Raw genomic sequence first — 18,285 nt, 5'->3', positions numbered from 1 at the left:
ACTGACAGAGGTCATCTTGGGGACTCATCCATGGGCCTCTCACCTCAGATGATCCCCACCCAAAAATGTGTTCTAGGGAAAGTGGGAAAGGTCAAAGTTAGAGGGCTCTGAGAATTGCGGCACACAATTTTGTTGTAGACTGTGGGCTTAAGAGGACAGGAAAGAATAGGAGGCAGGCAGAGTGCACACTGTCCTTGAGAGGCTTGAGCCTCCTTCAACTCCTCCTCTCAGGGGTTTCCAAGGCACTGCCCCAGGGGCTTCCTCAGGTGAATGGCTAGTCTGCAGAGGCCAGAAAAGGGGAAGGGAGGCAGGACCCGGGGCAGCTGTGTCCGTGGGGCTTTGTGGTCTCAGATGCCGTCACTGGGGGTAAGTTGGGTATATGTTTTTTGGGGAAGGGCGAGATGGAAGGAACATAGTCAGCAGTTCAGGGCTCTGTATCGCCCACAGCCATCTGTTTGTCTAAGACGAGGGAAGCTCTGGTTTCCAGGCTGATCTGGAGAGTGGAGCAAGAGGCTCCTAACACTGTGCACCTTGGCCTAGAGGGCAGACACCACCGTGTGCTCATGTGCTGTCCTCCTGGCTTGGCAGACATTTAGGTGGGTGTTGCCATCCCCCTGGGCTGCTGCTGGCCAGCAACTGGTAACAAGCACTGGGCTAGAGGGAAGTCTGGGCACAACTTGTGGGTAGGGGTAAGCAGGCAGGAGGTCAAGACTGGGAAGAAATGGCTTTCTAAGTTCCAGGGACTGCCCAGGAAAAACCAACCATATTCTCCTTCCATGGCCAGTGAGTTCCCATAGGGAAACGGACATGAAATCAGTAGTTGGCTGTTTTTCTTTGCACAATGTTATACCTAATACGGAGACAGCCTCCCACAGACCACTCCTTTATTGCACTGGCACTGAGATGAAGGCTCCAGTGCCAGGCTGCCAGCTGGGAGCACTGATTACGGGTGATGAAGAGAAAGGATGCTTCTGTCCCTGGCACAAATGATGAGAGCCCCAAAGAATGGATGTTTATGCATAAAATAACCCCCTTGTTTTTGCCTAAATGCTTCCCTCTCTCATTTTGCCCCTACAATCATTTTAGGTAGTGTAGAGACTAAGAATGTGCTCATTTACATGGGAATAAAGAGGGTGCAGAGATTCAGAACTGGCTCATCACAGGAAGTTATCTGTATCACTAGAGCTCTTTTCCCAAGAGCAAACTGTAGATTATTTGGTTGAAATTAATAATGGTTCATCAGCCATTCATTACACATGTAATTAGCCTGGGTAAAAACAGATGCCATTTCAATGTCCTTGACATCAATTTTCTCCACTCCTAGTTATCGGCCCAACCACTCCTCTCTGCTTTCCCTTCTCAAGTCTGATAAACCCCAAGTTCCGGAGAAGGAACAGTGGTTGGATTTTTTGGTGGGTTTGATTACATATATTGAACAGGCAATGCTAGAATGTTCCCATCCAAAGATGCAAAGGATAATTTTTAAACTACAACTTTGGAAAGTGGTTGCACTCTGATCCTATATTCCAAACCCCATTCTTGCATGACAAAGGAAAAAGTCATGAGCCCCCAAGTGGGAAGCAGGTAGAACTGCAGGCGAGTTTCAAGTGATTGCTAATGAGAATCTCTCCTGAGCTGTCTTCCAAATTCTGCCAAGGAGGGGCTAGTTGTCTACAGTATGAGGATGACAACACAGAACTTCCATGGTGCTCTTAAGAACTGAACTCTTACCCGGGCGCGGTGGCTCACGCCTGTAATCCCAGCACTTTGGGAGGCCGAGGCAGGCGGATCACCTGAGGTTGGGAGTTTTGAGACCAGTCTGATCAACATGGAGAAACCCCATCTCTACTAAAAATACAAAATTAGCCGGGCATGGTGGTGCGTGCCTGTAATCCCAGCTACTTGGGAAGCTGAGGCAGAAGAATCACTTGAACCTGGGAGGCGGAGTGAGCCAAGAACGCGCCATTGCACTCCAGCCTGGGCAACAAGAGCAAAACTCCGTCTCAAAACACAAAACTGAACTCTTACTTGAACCATGAAAGTGGAACCTTAAACATTAGAGTAGCAGGCACAAAAAGCAAAAATGTCTTTGGTTGTCCAGTTCCTGCCCACATCTAGACAGAAGCCCTGGGGGAAGAAGTGAAACTCCTCCAAAGGCTTAGGTTTGTCAAACGTAAGGGGATCATGGGCATCTATGGCTCACTCCAGCCAACAGGTGCTCTGGGGAGCTCAGATGGACAAGGAGGAAGATGACTGCCACTGACCTGTTAGTACCTGCGTAACAAGGAAAGTCGGGAAAGGGCTCCTAAGATCCAGTGGTGAAACCCAATAATCCCAACCAGCAACTAGCCTGCTTGGACCACTGGGGCAGACACCAATCTCTTAAGGTAAGACCCTGAGGTCCACAAAAGTAGAAATCTCATTTTCCACTTTATCTCCCGTGTCTAGCATCACAACTAGCACACAGCAGGTGCTCAATAAATACTTGTCAAATAAAATGAACAAACACTACGAGCATGGCTAATGGTATTGAAGGAAGAAGAGCTCAGGGAAGAGCTCTCTCACAGTAGGTAAGAGGACCCATCCTTCAGAAGATTCTTTTATTAAAACTGGGTAACATCAATAAGGGGACAGTACAAAAAAAATTTTGGTCCATGAAAAAAACATAATTCAGTTAATAAAAACAGTTATCAACAGGGACACTATGGAAGTACTGAGCTTCCTTCTCATGGTTCCAGCCAGGAGGCGGGCCAGGGCTCAGCTGCCCCAAGGTTGTCCAGTGTCAACCTTTCAAGGGAGGGAAAATGGCAGGAAGGGGAAGATGGGGAGAAAACTCTGCTGTCCCCAGTGTAGAACAGGCAGGGATTTGAGGGTGGGGGTGTGCTCGCAGGAGCCTGAGGAGGGGGTGGGGAAGCAGGGGCTTTGTCAGTTCTGTGGGTTTAGAGCCCATGCTGAACGGAATTCCCCCTCTGTGCCCAGCTGTCTCCCACCCTTGCTGTGTTGAGTCTGCGAGCCTGGGATATGCTAACTCGGGGGTAATACAACCTGGAAGAAGAATGTGAGGCTCTCCTGGAAAGATGCAAAAACCATCTCAGTTCCAAGGGGCCAAGATCACAAGGTCCTGCTGCTACCTGAGGGGTCTGAAGCTTTGAGGGCAGGGGCTGGGGAGTCACAATCCTGTGAGGCAGGGAGAGGGAAGAGTCACAAACCCAACTCAGCGCTATTCTCCAGCCCTAGGCGCTTTCACTCCTCAGTGCCCTAGAAGTCACCAGTAGGTGTCAACTGGGCAGACAAGGGACAGGAAGACAGGGATGGCCCAGGGCTTTTTACCCGTTTGGTTTTAGGCCTGTTTCTCCATTAAGGGATGGGGAGGCAGGGTGGAGTGAATGAATCACATCTCCAAACAGCAGCAGGAAGGAACAGCCTCTGCTGGCAATGACAGTTCCCCAGATGAGATCCCTGGGGCTCTGAAAGGGAAAGGCAAGATTTCCCCACCCAAATGCCCGGGGTTAGGGCAGATCTGAGGGAATTACAAAGGGCAGCCACAGGGAGTGTCTGGGAGAGAGCAACAGTTAAAGAACAAACTCCAATACTGATGTGGACCCCCACTAAGGAGTGAGAGAAGCACTGAGAGAGCAGGCCAATCCAGAGGGCTGGGGACTGACCTGGGGCTCAGTGGAGCCCAAGAACCAGGGTTTCTTTAGTGCTATGGGGCAACAAGTGAAGGGAGAGTTTGTTCCAAACCTGTGGAGGGAAGGAAGGAAATTGGATTCTGTTATCAGGAGAGCCAAGATCAACTAGCTTATAGAGTGCCCCCAGGCCTGAGTCTTGGAGAAGGAGCTAAAGCTCCCAACTCCTGGGTCTCTGAAGGGCAGGATCAGTGTAGCTGGTCCCCTTGAAGACCACCTGGCCTTAGGCCCAATCCATTCCAAGCACTCATTACCACTACAGGTTCTCTCTCTAACACTATCTAGAGGTCCTATGTAGACCAGGGGAGGGTAGAGGCACATGGGAACTTTGTGGGTCAAAGGGAAGCTGGGGGTGGGAAGGGATGGGGTGAAAGAAGAGGGTAACAGGTGTCTTATGAGACAGAAATGTGAGACCCTCTTCATTCTGGTGTTGTCCTTGAACCAACAGCATCCCCTGGAACGCCCCAAGCAAGACCAAGGCAGGTGCTATGAGGCAGGCAGCACAGGGCCCAAATCGAGAGTTGGTGCAGCCGAATCAGGGCTGTGGGAGACGCCCTATGTATTCCGGATTCCCAGGGCTTGCTCTAATTCTTGTCGTCTCTGCTGCACCTAAGGAGAAAATAGTGACGGGAGTAGAAGACGAGGCAACCCAGAAGTTTGTGTCTAACACCACTGACCCCTATCAGGGGTGAAAACCCTGTGCCTTTTATTAATTTCCCCATGCACCCCATGTACTTACCTTGGAGTAGAAGTATCGGCACACAGCCTCCTGAGCCCAGGGCTGGAAGTAGAACTCAGCTCGGCGCTCCTCCTCTGGGTTACCCACCACATCAGTCATTGTCTGAGGGAGATGCAGGGAGAGGGAAGAGAGAGGAGAAAAGGCTTGTTTCCTTCCTTCACACCCATTATTGTGTAAATTGTATCCTCCCCCAAAATGTTGAAGTCTAACCCCCTAGTACCTGTGAATGACCTTATTTGGAAATAGGGTCTCTGCAGATGATCAAGTTAAGATGAGGTCACTAGGGTACCCCCTAATATGACTGGTAGGTTCCCTTATAAAGAGGGGAAATTTGGACACGGAGACAGACACGTACAGAAGGAAGATGACATTAAGTCACACAGAGACCACCACCTACAAGCCAAGGAACACCTGCGGTACCAGAAGCTGAGAAATGCACAGAACAGAGTCTCCCTCCCAGCTCACGGAAGGAAGCAGCACTGCCCACACTAATTTTGGACTTCCAGCCTCCACAACTGTTGAGACAAACCTGTTGTTTAAAACTGCCCAGTTTGTGGTAGTTTGCTACAGCAGCCTCAGCAAACTGATACAACACCCAGTCACCTCTGCAATCAACAAGTCATTGCCTTGTTCAGGGATCTTTCCTGGCATCCCTTTTCCCTTGCTCCTCTGCTCAGCCTAACTAGTCACAGTCAGCACAGGAGGGGTGAGAACTGATGGGTTCATACTCTGTGCCCATTCCTATCTACTAGACTGAGCTTACTGTGCTCCCCTTTCTGAGAAATGTCTTCAAATCCCAAATTTTCCATGAAGCCTTCCCCAGAGATTCTAGTTTCACTGATCTCCCTTCTCTGAATTACCTTATTGATCCTGGTCAGTCTGATAATGTCTTTTTTTTTTTGAGATGGAGTCTTACTCTGTCAGCCAGGCTGGAGTGCAGTGGCGCGATCTCGGCTCACTGCAGCCTCCGTCTCCCGGGTTCAAGCGATTCTCCTGCCTCAGCCTCCTGGGTAACTGGGATTACAGGCACCTGCCACCATGTCTGGATGATTTTTGTATTTTAGTAGAGATGGGGTTTCACTGTGTTGGCCAGGCTAGTCTCAAACTCCTGACCTCAGGTGATCTGCCCTCCTCAGCCTCCCAAAGTACTGGGATTACAGGCGTAAGCCACCACGCCTGGCCTGATAATGTCTTATATGGTTTACTACTTTGTATCACACTAGCCTAGTTTCTCTTTTTTTTTTGAGTCGGAGTCTCGCTCTGTCACCCAGGCTGGAGTGCAGTGGCACGATCTTGGCTCACTGCAACCTCTGCTTCCTGGGTTCAAGTGATTCTCCTGCCTCAGCCTCCCAAGTAGCTGGGATTACAGGTGCACACCACCACGCCCGGCTAAATTTTTGTATTTTTAGTGGAGACAGAGTTTCACCATGTTGGCCAGGCTCGTCTCAAACTCCTGACTTCAAGCGTTCTGTCGGCCTCAGCCTCCCAAAGTGCTGGGATTACAGGTGTGAGCCACCGTGCCCGGCTATACTAGCCTAGTTTCTTCAGACAGAACGTAGGCTGCTTTGAAAGCAGAGATCAGGTCTTCCACTCTGTATCCCTGACAAGATGAAGCACAGTGACAGACAAAGTAAGTACTAAATCAACACGTGATGGGTCTGCCCCCATTTCCCTGCTTAATTGCAAAATGGACCCTGGAACATGCTAAAGAAAAATCTGGCCCCTTACTCCTTCCTCTGGGTCTTCTACCAGCTGCTACATAAATAAAGCAGGTGTGTGCCTCACTGACTTAAGTCCCTTCAGACCTCTCCTAGGTTCTTTACCTTGAGGTCCCTGCACTGGGACTGAAGCCAGTCATTGATGAAACCCTGAGGGTCTCTGGCAAAGCTCAGCATGAACTCCCGCTGAGTCTTCAGCTGGTTGATGGTTTCTATTGTCTCATGGATCTGAAAGGAAGAACGAAGCCCATACCATTTTCAAACTAGAAAAATGAGAAGTTAAATGGCAGGTGGTGCCTGACAACTCCACATGCCACTCCCAACCTAGTCACAGTGCTGCCCACAGCTGGTGCCATCATATAAAGTTCCAACTGCTCCGACCCTTGGCATTCTTTCAGCAGGTAATTTGCCCTTGTTTGTGTCTCTCTGTACACCCCATGTGAGGAAAGTTTTCCTTTTGGTCTCCTCAGTGCCCACTATGGGCAAAGCTACATGATGAATACTTACTCCACAGCCCAAATGGGTCCAAAAGTGTTCTCAGGAAGAAAAGGACTGGCATATGGGGCTGTCTCATAAGCTCTCATCTCTGGGTTTTGTTCTCAACTCTTTTCTCATTCTACATACTCCTCCCAGCAATTTCTTTGACTTGTATGTCTTCCACTACCACTGACAGGATAATGAGTCCCCAGTCTGCAGCCCAGAGTCTATTTTCTATACTCCAACCAATCCGACTGCTTAAACTTGACATCTCTAAAATTAAATTCACTACCCTTTCTCCAATACCTGCTCCTCCTCCTCCCCTCTTCCCAGTCATAGTAAATACTACTATCCACCCAAGCTAGAGACCTGGGAGGCATCATAACATTTCCTTCTCATTCACCCCTCACTCTAATCCCAACAGTGGCCAAATTCCTTCAATTGCACTTTGACACCTCTCAAATCTATCTACTTATCTCCACCCTGACTGTCGGGACTGTAAATGTAGGGCCTCAACACGTCTCACATGGATTACTGCACCAGCCTCCTAACTGGGCTTCCTGCCTCCAGCCCTGCCCTCTGACAAATTATTCTCCACCTTCCTGCAATGATGATTCTACATACAAATAGCATCAGTCCCTCCACTGGTAATGATCTCTCAACACAGTCTTCAGGATGAAACATAAACCAGTCTTCCCTGAATCAAAGGTTCTTCATGATTAGGCATCTGGCTCCCTATCTAGCTTTCCTTCCCAAAACATCCCATCCCTGGCACTCTATGCTGTATCTAGCACACTAAATGGCTGGTACTTCTTTAAGACACCAGGCTCTCTCTCTCTCTCTGGATCTTTACATGCCCTATTCCCTCTTTCTGGAATGTCTTCTGCCTCCTATACCCCCAGCACCACTATCCTTTTTGCCCTTTCATTAACACCTACTTTGTCCTTCAAGATTTCATTAGGGCTGGGCGCGGTGGCTCACACCTGTGATACCAGCACTTTGGGAGGCTGAAGCGGGTGGATCACCTGAGGTCAGGAGTTCAAGACCAGTCTGACTAATATGGTGAAACCCCGTCTCTACTAAAAATTCAAAAATTAGCCGGGCGTGGTGGCGGGCACCTGTAGTCCCAGCTACTCAGGAGGCTGAGACAGGAGAATCACTTGAACCCAGGAGACGGAGGTTGCAGTGAGCCAAGATCACGCCATTGCACTCCAGCCTAAGCGACAGAGCAAGACTCCATCTCAAAAAAAAAAAAAAAAAAAAAAAAAAAAAAAAAGATTTAGTTGGGGCATCAACTTTTCCAGCAAAGCCTCCCTTTTTCCTTCGTGTTCCCAAAGCACTTTTGGCTTTATTTGCAAGGACTGTGTCTAATAATAACAATCCAGATAACAATAATAGTAGCAGAAGTTACCATTTGTTGTTTTTATGTGCCAGATACAGACTCAAGTCTTTACATATACTCCCTCATTTAATTGTCATAGCAACCTGATTAAAATAGGTACTATGGGCTGGGCATGGTGGCTTACGCTTGTAATCCCAATACTTTGGGAGGCCGAGGCGGGCAGATCACTTGAGGTCAGGAGTTGGAGACCAGCCTGGCCAACATGGCGAAACCCTGTCTCTACTAAAAATACAAAAATTAGCCAGGTGTGAAGGTGGGTGCCTGTAATCCCAGCTACTTGGGAGGCTGAGGCAGGAGAATCGCTTGAACCCAGAAGTGGAGGTTGCCGTGAGGCAGGATTGCACCACTGCACTCCAGCCTGGGCGAGAGAGTGAGACTCCTGAAAAGAAAAAAGAAAAAAAAAAAAGGTACCATGGTCTCTATTCCACAAATCAGAAACTGAGGCTCAGCGCTATTGAGAGTATCCCCACAATCAGAATTCATTTGAGTCTGGCTCAAACCAGCACCAAGCACAGTACCTGACATATACTGGGTGTCGCCATATTTTGAATGAACACTAAAAATCAAAAGGAGGCCTTGAAGCTGTGATAGGGGCTGGTGGTACCCAACCGTCCAGGGCACAGACCCCTACCTTGTTGTCTAGAGTAGCAATCTCCTGTTGGCTGGCAGTGGACAGCAGAAAAGAATTCATCTGGGTCTTCAAGGTGTCATCCACTTCAACATCAATGTCATAACAAGCTGTCTTTTTCTGATCATTCGGGTCAACACTGGACAGGAAACCAAAGGGGCCTGGTAAAGAGCTTGTCCCCTAAGACCTAATTACACAGGGTCAAAAAGATGACCCAGGATGAAGAGAAAAGGGGCTAATTGCAAAAGGGCCCAAGAACTTCTGGGTGTGACAGAAATGTTCTATACTTTATTGTGGCAGCTACATGGTGTACAGATTTGGCAAAAATCTTCAGACTACACTTTCAATTGGTATACTCTGTTATATATAAATTATACTTCAATAAAGTTATTTATTTAAAAAGTCAATGGTAAAAATTCAAGCAGTACAAAAGGTATCCTGTGAAAAGCAGTTCCTTCCTCTCCAAAGGAAATCACTGCTACAGTCTCCTATATATCTTTCTCCCTTAAAAAAAAAATTTTGGCAGCCAGGCATGGTGGCTTACGCCTGTAATCCCAGCACTTTGGGAGGCCACGGTGGGCGATCACTTGAGGTCAGGAACATGGTGAAACCCCATTTTTACTAAAAATTAGCCAGACATGGTAGCTTATGCCTGTAATCCCAGCTACTGGGGAAGCTGAGGCAGGAGAATCTCTTGAACCTGGGAAGCAGAGGTTATAGTGAGCCAAGTTCATGCCACTACACTTCAGCCTGGGTGACAGAGTGAGACGGTCTCAAAAAAAAAAAAAAAAAAATTTGGCGAGCCATGGTGGCTCATGCCTGTAATCCTAACACTTTGGGAGGCTGAAGTAAGAGGACTGCTTGAGCCCACAAGTTTGAGACCAGCCTATACTACACAGTAAGACCCCAGGTTCTACAAAAAATTTCAAAATAATTCCTGGGCTAGGTGGCACACGTCTGTGATCCCAGCTACTCAGGAGGCTGAGGTGGGAGGATCACTTGAGCCCAGGAGGTCGAGGATGCAGTGAGCCATGATTACACCACTGCATTCCAGCCTGGGAAACAGAGAGAGACTCTGTCTCAAAAAAAAAAAAATAATAATAATAATAATTTTTAAAACTTTTTTGGCCAAGTGTGGTGGCTCACGCCTGTAACCCCAGCACTCTGGGAGGCCAACACGGGCAGATCACTCAAGGCCAGGAATTCAACACCAGTGTGGCCAACATGGTGAAACTCCATCTCTACTAAAAATACAAAAAGTGGCGCATGCCTGTAATGACAACTACTTGGGAGGCTGAGGCACAAGAATTGCTTGAACCTGGGAGGCAGCGGTTATGGTGAGCAAAGATCACGCCACTGCATTCCAGTCTGGCAGAGCGAGACTCTATATATGTTTAAACAAACAAAGCTTTTTTTTTTTTTAAAAGATGGAGTCTCGCTCTGTTGCCCAGGCTGGAGTGCAGTGGCACAATCTCGGCTCACTGCAACGTCTGCCTCCCAGGTTCAAGCGATTCTCCTTCCTCAGCCTCCCAAGTAGCTGGGACTACAGGTGCCCACCACCACACCCACCTAATTTTTGTATTTTTAGTAGAGATGGGGTTTCACCATATTGGCCAGACTGGTCTTGAACTCCTGACCTTGTGATCCGCCCGCCTTGGCCTCCCGAAGTGCTGGAATTACAGACGTGAGCCACTGCACCTGACCAAACAAACTTTTTTTCATTGTTTCAGAGACAGGATTTTGCTATGTTGCCCAGGCCGGACTCGAACTCGAGGACTCAAATATCTACCCACCTTAGCCTCTGGAGTAGCTGGGTCTACAGGAACGTGCCACTGTGCCTGGCTTTCTCCCTTTTAAACTAAAATTGACCCCAAAAATAAAGTCAAACACAAAATTAAAAGTGGTCTAACTTTAAGCATAGGAATACAGGACAGACCAACTTCTACTGACCTAATTTATAGGTCGAGGAGTTACTACTGCGTAAGTAATGGTTCAGGGTCTTATCTTTCTTCTTTTTCTCCCCCCTCCCTCTCTGTCATCTTGTAGGTTCAGGGTCAAAAGAAAAAAAAAGCCCACCAGGCGTGGTGGCTCATGCCTGTAATCCCAGCACTTTGGGAGGCTTGAGGCAGGTGGATCACAGAGTTAGGAGATCGAGACCATCCTGGCCAACACTGTGAAACGCCATCTCTACTCAAATACAAAAAATCAGCTGGGCGTACTGGCATGCTGCAATCCCAGCTACTCAGGAGGCTGAGGCAGGAGAATCGCTTGAACCCAGGAGGTGGAGGTTGCAGTGAGCTGAGATTGCACTGCTGCACTCCAGCCTGGCGACAGAGTGAGATTCTGTCTCAAAAAAAAAAAAAAAGAAAAGAAAAGAAAAGAAAAAAAGTCCTTACTGGAATTAATATGGAATAAAGGAAGAAAGGCAAAGAGACTATATCCAACTACAGAGACATGCTTCTTTGAGAAGGAATTTTCTTCACTTCCTATCTGCCTAGAGATGCCTTGCTCTCCATCCTCTAAACAAAAAAGTGAATAGAAGTAATGGAATTGGAGGCTCAGAATAGAATGCTGTACCATCCAGAGAAAAGATGGCCACTGAGCTCTTCCATCAGTGAAGAGCTGGTAAATGTTTAACAACTGATCTTCCAAAGGAGAGCAGGAGGAAGTGCCCAGATATGTGCATTTGCTGATCTTTGGGCTTTAAATAATCTGATTTCGGCCGGGCTCAGTGGCTGACACCTGTAATCCCAGCACTTTGGGAGGCCAAGGCGGGCGGATCACCTGAGGTCAGGAGTTTGACATCAGCCTGGCAAACATCGTGAAATCCCGTCACTACTAAAAACATAAAAAAATTAGCTGGGCATGGTGGCAGGTGCCTGTAATCCCAGCTACATGGGAGGCTGCGGTAGAAGAATCGCTTGAACTCGGGAGGTGGAGGTTTCAGTGAGCCGAGATCATGACACTGCACACCAGCCTGGGCAACAAGAGCGAAACTCCATCTCAAAACAAAACAAAACAAAAGGTTGGGCACAGCGGCTCACGCCTGTAATCCCAGCACTTTGGGAGGCCAAGGTGGGCGGATCACCCGAGGTCAGGAGTTCAAGACCAGCCTGACCAACATGAAGAAACCCCATCTCTACTAAAAATACAAAATTAGCCAGGCATGGTGACACATGCCTGTAATCCCAGCTATGTGGGAGGCTGCGGCAGAAGAATCACTTGAACCCAGTAAGCAGAGGTTGCGGTGAGCCAAGATTGCACCACTGCACTCCAGCATAGGTAACAAGAATGAAACTTCATCTCAAAAAAAAAAAAAAATTCCGATTTCAAGCTACCAACATTACATTACTGTTCATGAGAAGAGATGCACAATAACATATAAGCACATCATATCATTATATCATATTTCCACCAGATGTATACAACAGGCAAAAATAACCTCAAGAGCACAAATACAATAAAATGTAATAATGAGAAAGTAATACATTTTGAGTATATGTTACCCACTTTTAGACTAATATATTTAATTGTAAGTTTATGTAATTTAATTGTAAGTAACAGCTGTGTTTAACAACCTATTTGCAAAATTCCTGAAAATTTGACAACTAGCTTGTGCAAACTGGTACAAGGCAGCTCCGGCACAGCACTGCCTCCCACACACAGGCCTACCTGATGACATGATTAATGATAATAGGTTCTGGTGGCATAAGCAAGGCATGGAGCCGCTGCGGGATCTCTGAAAACTTCATACGTTGAGACTCAAAGATCTGTGGCAAAGGAGAGAAGCACGAGGTTAGCATTTTGAGTGTAGCTAGTGTTCTAATGGATTCTAGCAAAAGAATGGGTCCATTACTTACCTGCTGCAGGTACTTGTCACAGATGACAAACTCCCGCTCATGAGGGTCCTGGAGCTTATGTGTCTTAATATATTGCCACAGTGCTTGGATGATCACTGGACGAGTCTGGGTGTGGATGCCCAAGAGCCGAGCTAGGCGGGGGTCTAATTTAAACTGGGGAGGCTGCAGGGAACCAAAGGGTATAGGGGATGAAGCTAGTTAGCTGGGTCTATATGCAGCAATACATTCAAACTATTCAACAACAATGTAGTGCTTTTTCTGGGACAGAAACATTCTAGGAAGAACTCAGAGATGACTAAGACTCTATCTCTGTGACAAAGTGGCAAATTATTCACAACTAAACATAAACCCTTTAAAGTGAGCTCGTTGACAGGATATGGCTGTAAAAGCTGGACCCCCTCACACCACCACAGAATACCTGGTAATCCAGCATCAGTAGGACAGTACACCGTACATTCACGTCTCCCGGCCGCTTCACCTGAAAGCCATCGGTCTCCTGGGTAGTGGCGGTCCTGTGCCACTACAGAGAGGAAGATGTCAGGGGGTGCTCTCCCAGAGGAAGAGCTGGGGTGGGAGGGAAGAGCTTCTGTAATGACTGAATATTCAACTTTGATTACTGAGGCTACTGGAGAAGAGCAATAGCATGAGGCATTTTAAAAAACTGTATATGGCTCTGGGATTACTGTCTGTGTATAAGTAGATTAACCTTTTAATTCTGTTTGTGGTTGCATTTAAATAAGCCTGAATGTCCAGTGATAATTCTATCCACAAAACGGATAATACACATGTGAACAGTAACATAACATAGCTATCATTTACTGAGTACTTAACTACGTGTGAGAGTATTCTAAGACATTTGCCTGGATTATCTCACTTCCCAAACATCTATACAAGATAGGCACAATTATACTTATTTTACAGGTGAGAAAACGAATGCTCAGCAGACTAGAGTAACTTGCCTAGGTCAAACAGCCAATAAGTGGCGGAGCCACCATTTGAGCTCTGGTGTGTTTGATTCTATAGTCCACATTCTTAGCCACTATACTCTACTGCTATAAAATTAAATTAATATATTTACAAGTTTCTATTGATTCTATGACTTACTTCCCTTATTAGATGGTAAAGACCTTCCCATGTCTCTTAGTAGTTGAGGTTAAGGGGCTGCAGCTACACTGGCAAAGAAAGGAGCAGGTTAAGTTCACTTGGCGTGCTGGCTGGACTGTCATTCTGGTTTTGCCTGTATCCCAAAGAATACTGTTGCTAACATGGGCTTCAAAATGGTGTGCAATCAGGCATCATAATAAAGGATTTTTGCTGAATTGGAATGTAAATGTAAATGGAGCACAGACCAAGAGGAAGTCCCAGATCTATAATGGTAACCTTGGCAAGCACTGGTACCCTATCAGTCAATCCCTCTAATTACAGCAACTGCTACCAGGAAAAAGTATGATTGGTGCATGGATAACTACATCTCACCATTATTAACAAGCAAGATGCAGAGATGGCAAGGCACGTACAAGAGGCCACCAGTAGACTTTCCCTTGAAAGAGGCGGCAGTGACCAGGATAGTAACATTAAAAAGATGGGACAAGTTAGATTACAAGAGCCCTTGGTCCTAACTAAACACGCTAGTGCCATCTAGAGGTCAACGTGCAAACTGTACACCTGGAGTGGTACTGTGTACACCTAGAGTGACCACTTTATACCTCCCCCTCTCCTTAGACATTAAAACATGGCTCCCAAGTCCATCATCCTCCAATCAGAGTCAAAGCCTAGAAGGCAGAACTACTCACTTCTACCAGATGGTTGTCGGGCCCATACAGGTCTTTGTCCAGTTCAATCACCAAGGACTTAAAAAAGGAAGAGAACTTCCTCTTTTGTTTAGTGGCATCATATTTGGACAAGGCTGACTAGAGGAGAGAAAAGAAAAATCATGTTACAAAAGGCCAGAAGAAAGTTCCCAAGACAAAATCCTATGAAAAAGGAACCCCAACACAATGAGAAAAAACTCAAAAAATATTTTCTGAATATCTCTTAGGAGAGATAGGCAAAGTAGGCAGCTGCAGGTATTAAACCAGTCATGGTAACAACAGAACCCTGAAGAAGCAGCCTAGAACACATACAGGGTCAGTTTTACCCACCTCATTTGCCCAAGGGAAATGAGGCAAGTTAAGCAAACCATTGCATATAACTAAGCGAGTTTGAGCAGAGAAAAGTCTGACTCTAGAGGGGAAATGAATCACAGGCAATAAGCAGCCAGAACAAAAACAGCTTTATTTGGACAGAATGACACCACCAGCAGATGGACCGGACCTATATAGAGAAGGAGGCTCTGACACTGAGCCCTGGTTCTCCTGCAAAAGTGCATTCCAATTAGCTTCCTGCGAGCAGCTAAAAATAGAGCAAGAGAATGTAAGGGAATGAGAGAAAGGTGAGCTTCCCGGAGGAGCTTCTGGGTTGGGAAGTTTGGGGGCTATCACCTGTCAGCTGATGCTCCCCAGGAAGCAACAAAGAGCCTGTCAAGAGAAATCTATCCTACTTAAACTATGGGGTGCCTCCAATGAAAGTTGAGAAGATGGAGATACCACAGGAACTCAGAGAGGAAACATGGCCTCAAATTAAGTGCAAACTCGACTAAAAACAAAACAAAACAAAAACTAAATAATCTACAGATACGGCTAAATCCAATGGCCAGCAGCACCAAGAGGAAGGTAAATCACAAATCAGATCCCAGGACAATAAGGTTCTCCATATGATACCAGTGAGGGCCAAAGGTGTGGGGACAAACACAAAGGACCATTGTCTTTCAGTGCAGGGAACACTGTCCCTCTCCCTACTGCTCCCAAAAGGAGCTGTGAGCACCAGTTAGGCTTCCTGCTGACCAGACAACACTGTTCATTCCCAGCAGCTCCCACCCTAGACGCCAACCACTGTGGACCTTGAACTCACATCCTCCAGGAGCCGTCCTTCTACCCGAAGCTCCCAGGAAGCCACCGTCCCTTCCCCATCCTCGGCATCTGACTTAGCCGGATTGAAAGTGTTAGAAATGAAAATTCGCAGCTTCCGTTTTTGCTGAGGAAGGCAGAAACAGGATTGATCGTGGGGCTTCAGTGGTCTAATGTTGAAGACAAGAGTCTCCCCAAACCCCAAAATTATTCCTAACAGACTGGATTACTGTCTACCCAGTCCCTTGGGTGGGTGGATGAAGATTCCATTTAGAAGAGGAGTACTGGCCATCAGCCTAAGTACAAGTGCATACAGTGGGATGCCAGGTGGACAAAGTCATGCAAGGTGCCAGGTTCCCAAGGTAGCAGAGCAGTTACAGCAAAAACATGGACAAGGGTATATTTGTAGTGCAAGAGACATCAAGAACCCCTCCCCCTTTGCCATTCTGTTCTTATCCTCCTAATGTAATTCTCAGTTTGTAGGCGGAAGGGAGAGATGCAATTTAAATGCCAAGGAGAGTTGTGCTGTGCCTTTGATTTCTCATCCTAAGCCTGCTGAAGGTTCCTGGGTCCTCTCCTTTGGCTCTCTGCTTAGTAACTTCCTGTGTTACCTTGATGGGACGTTTCAAGGCCTCTTGGATATCTAGTCGTTTCCTCATGATAGTCTGGTCCAGTTTCCTTTCAAAAGCCAAGAGATCCATATAGGCCTGGGATTCTGGTACCAGTTCACGAATCTTAGGAACAGAAAAATTAATTGAAATCTAGGATGATTCATCTCTATACTCAAACTCACCACACTTTCCAGAAAACAGATAGCCTGGACTCACCCTTTGAGGTAGAATTTTGTCAGCCATCTTCTTTTTCTTTGCACTGTTGGGAATAAACACTATTATCAGGTTGGGACAGAACTAGTCAGAACGTGAAAATAAGCTGTCAGCATGTCCATTTATAGTCATGTGAAGGGACTGCAAAGCTTCTCTCAAATCAAAGAACTACCACCACCACCACCACCACCAAGCATTCTCAATCATCCTGTAGCACCATCTGCTGACACAGCACCACCACTTCTTGGTTCAGGTAATCCCACCACCTGTGTACTCCCAGGCTCCCTCCCTCCCTCCCTCTGCCCCAGGATCATCTTACTTGTGGTTTCGATTTTGGACAGCCTGCTGCTGGACCTGCTGGATCTGCTGAGGGGCAGGTCTCTTGCGGGACTGATCCATCCCTGACTGAGCCAGGCCAGGTCGGACTGAAGGGTTCCCCCCATAGCCAGGGGGTCCCATGGAAGGTCCCTGAGGTGTCATTCGGCTGCCTGGCAACATACCTGGTCTCTACAGAGGGGAGAGGACCCAGAGATGTCATGGTTTCACCTGCTAAACCCCACCAAGAAAGAAAAGCAGGGAACGCCTGAGTTCTTTGAATGAAGTAAGGTTTACGGATGGAATGGAGGACAACGAGACAAGAACCCTCTGCTCCAGCAGTGACTCCACAGAAAAATAAGAGTCCAAAAGCTAAGCGAGAGCCAGATTATACTCAAATTATCGGTCTATTTTGGATCGGACACATCGGACATCGCCAGTTCCACATTTACTCTGCTAGCTACTATCTCTTTAGAAGCTGACCTCAATTTGTCAACTACACGTTCTGTGTTCCTTTGATCACTGGAGCTGCTCAAGCCCCTCTGCACTCCGGCCCTCGTATAGGTATCCCTGGACCCACTTCACCCACCCTGGTTCTCTACCGACTCCCCACGGAAACAATGCCCCTAGGAGCAGGTGTGGACGCCAACTGCCTCCCCATCTCTTCCTGCGCACTGCCTCCCCCAACCCCCACCCAGAGCCCGAACCCCTCCCAAGGGAGTCCCTCCTACTTCTCCCCCCACCCCTGTCACTCCCACGTCCCCGCTCGGCCCCGCCCCCGGCCCGCGCGTCCCTCCTCCTGCCCCACTCACCGGATAGGCCGCTCCGGGCATCGGGGAGCGGTACAGCCCTTGACCCGGAGCCGGGCCCATTCGCACGGGAGGCCCCGGAGTTCCGCCCGGGCCCAGGGCAGCAGCCGCGCCCGCCCCTCCCGAGGCTCCGGCGCCGCCGCTCGGAGCCACAGACTGGAAACCCGCCCGGGCCGCCATCTTCCCGGAGCCGCCGATGCAGCTGCACAAAGAACCGGAACCGGAACTCCCCCCGCCCCCCGAGCGCCCCCCGAGCGCCCGCCTGTTCCCCCGGCCGGCTGGCCGGCACGGGAGGCTCAGGGCAGCGAGACTGTCGCCTAGAGAGGAGCGACTAGCGGAAAAGGCGTGCTGGCCACGCCCTCCCGCCTTCACGGTCCTGGAGGGAAAACCATAGAGAAGAACTCTGGGATAGAGAGGCCCCGTGAGCGGGCGCCCCCAGGCCGACGGGAGGTAGACAAGGACCTGGAAAGGGGGACGGACCACAGCCTCAGCCCGTCTCAACCCCGACTCCAGCCCGCTGATGAAGAGGTGCTTGGAGTAATAGCTTCATCTTGGCGCATGGCATTAACTTCCCAAAACGCTTTGATTGCTTTTCGTTTCATTTTCTTACTGCTATAACTATCAGGGGCTGAGGAGGGAAACACAGTTTATTCCATTTTCCAAATGGGAAAGCTGAACTCACAGGTGAACGACTTGGCAAAGGTCAACCAGCAAGTTAGTCATAAAGCCGAAGCCAAGATTCCAGGTCTTCTTGCTCATAGCCCAGGACTCATTCCACAGATAAAGTGCCTCAATAACTACCTCACGTGGGAACTTCAACCTAACTTTGTCTCCGACCTAACCTGCTTCCGGATTTTTTTTTTTTTTTTTCGAGATGAG

At 48.0% G+C, this 18,285-nt stretch overlaps 1 protein-coding gene across 3 annotated transcripts; it reads right to left on the bottom strand.

Annotated features, from left to right (window-relative positions):
- Positions 1-2,586: 2,586 nt before the first annotated feature.
- SMARCD1 (SWI/SNF related, matrix associated, actin dependent regulator of chromatin, subfamily d, member 1) lies at positions 2,587-17,977 on the bottom strand. 3 transcript variants are annotated; one of them, XM_003906358.5, is made up of 13 exons: positions 17,410-17,977; positions 16,602-16,789; positions 16,286-16,328; positions 16,070-16,192; positions 15,463-15,585; positions 14,307-14,423; positions 12,932-13,033; positions 12,514-12,675; positions 12,326-12,423; positions 8,657-8,792; positions 6,252-6,374; positions 4,429-4,530; positions 2,587-4,298 (listed from the first exon to the last, which is right to left on the bottom strand). In XM_003906358.5, exons 1-13 carry the CDS (start codon positions 17,584-17,586, stop codon positions 4,245-4,247), a joined length of 1,548 nt encoding a protein of 515 aa, XP_003906407.1. In that variant the 5' UTR covers positions 17,587-17,977; the 3' UTR covers positions 2,587-4,244. The 3 variants fall into 3 exon arrangements, with proteins under 3 accessions (XP_003906407.1, XP_003906408.1, XP_009178975.1); XM_003906359.4 differs by lacking the exon at positions 6,252-6,374 and having other exon boundaries at positions 17,410-17,747; XM_009180711.2 differs by lacking the exon at positions 15,463-15,585 and having other exon boundaries at positions 17,410-17,747.
- Positions 17,978-18,285: the final 308 nt, after the last annotated feature.

This window comes from Papio anubis, chromosome 9, assembly GCF_008728515.1.
Source record: "Papio anubis isolate 15944 chromosome 9, Panubis1.0, whole genome shotgun sequence".
NCBI classification, from domain to species: Eukaryota; Metazoa; Chordata; class Mammalia; order Primates; family Cercopithecidae; genus Papio; species Papio anubis.
The sequence above is the reverse complement of the archived record's forward strand: the minus strand, read 5'-3'. Positions and strand labels throughout refer to the sequence as shown.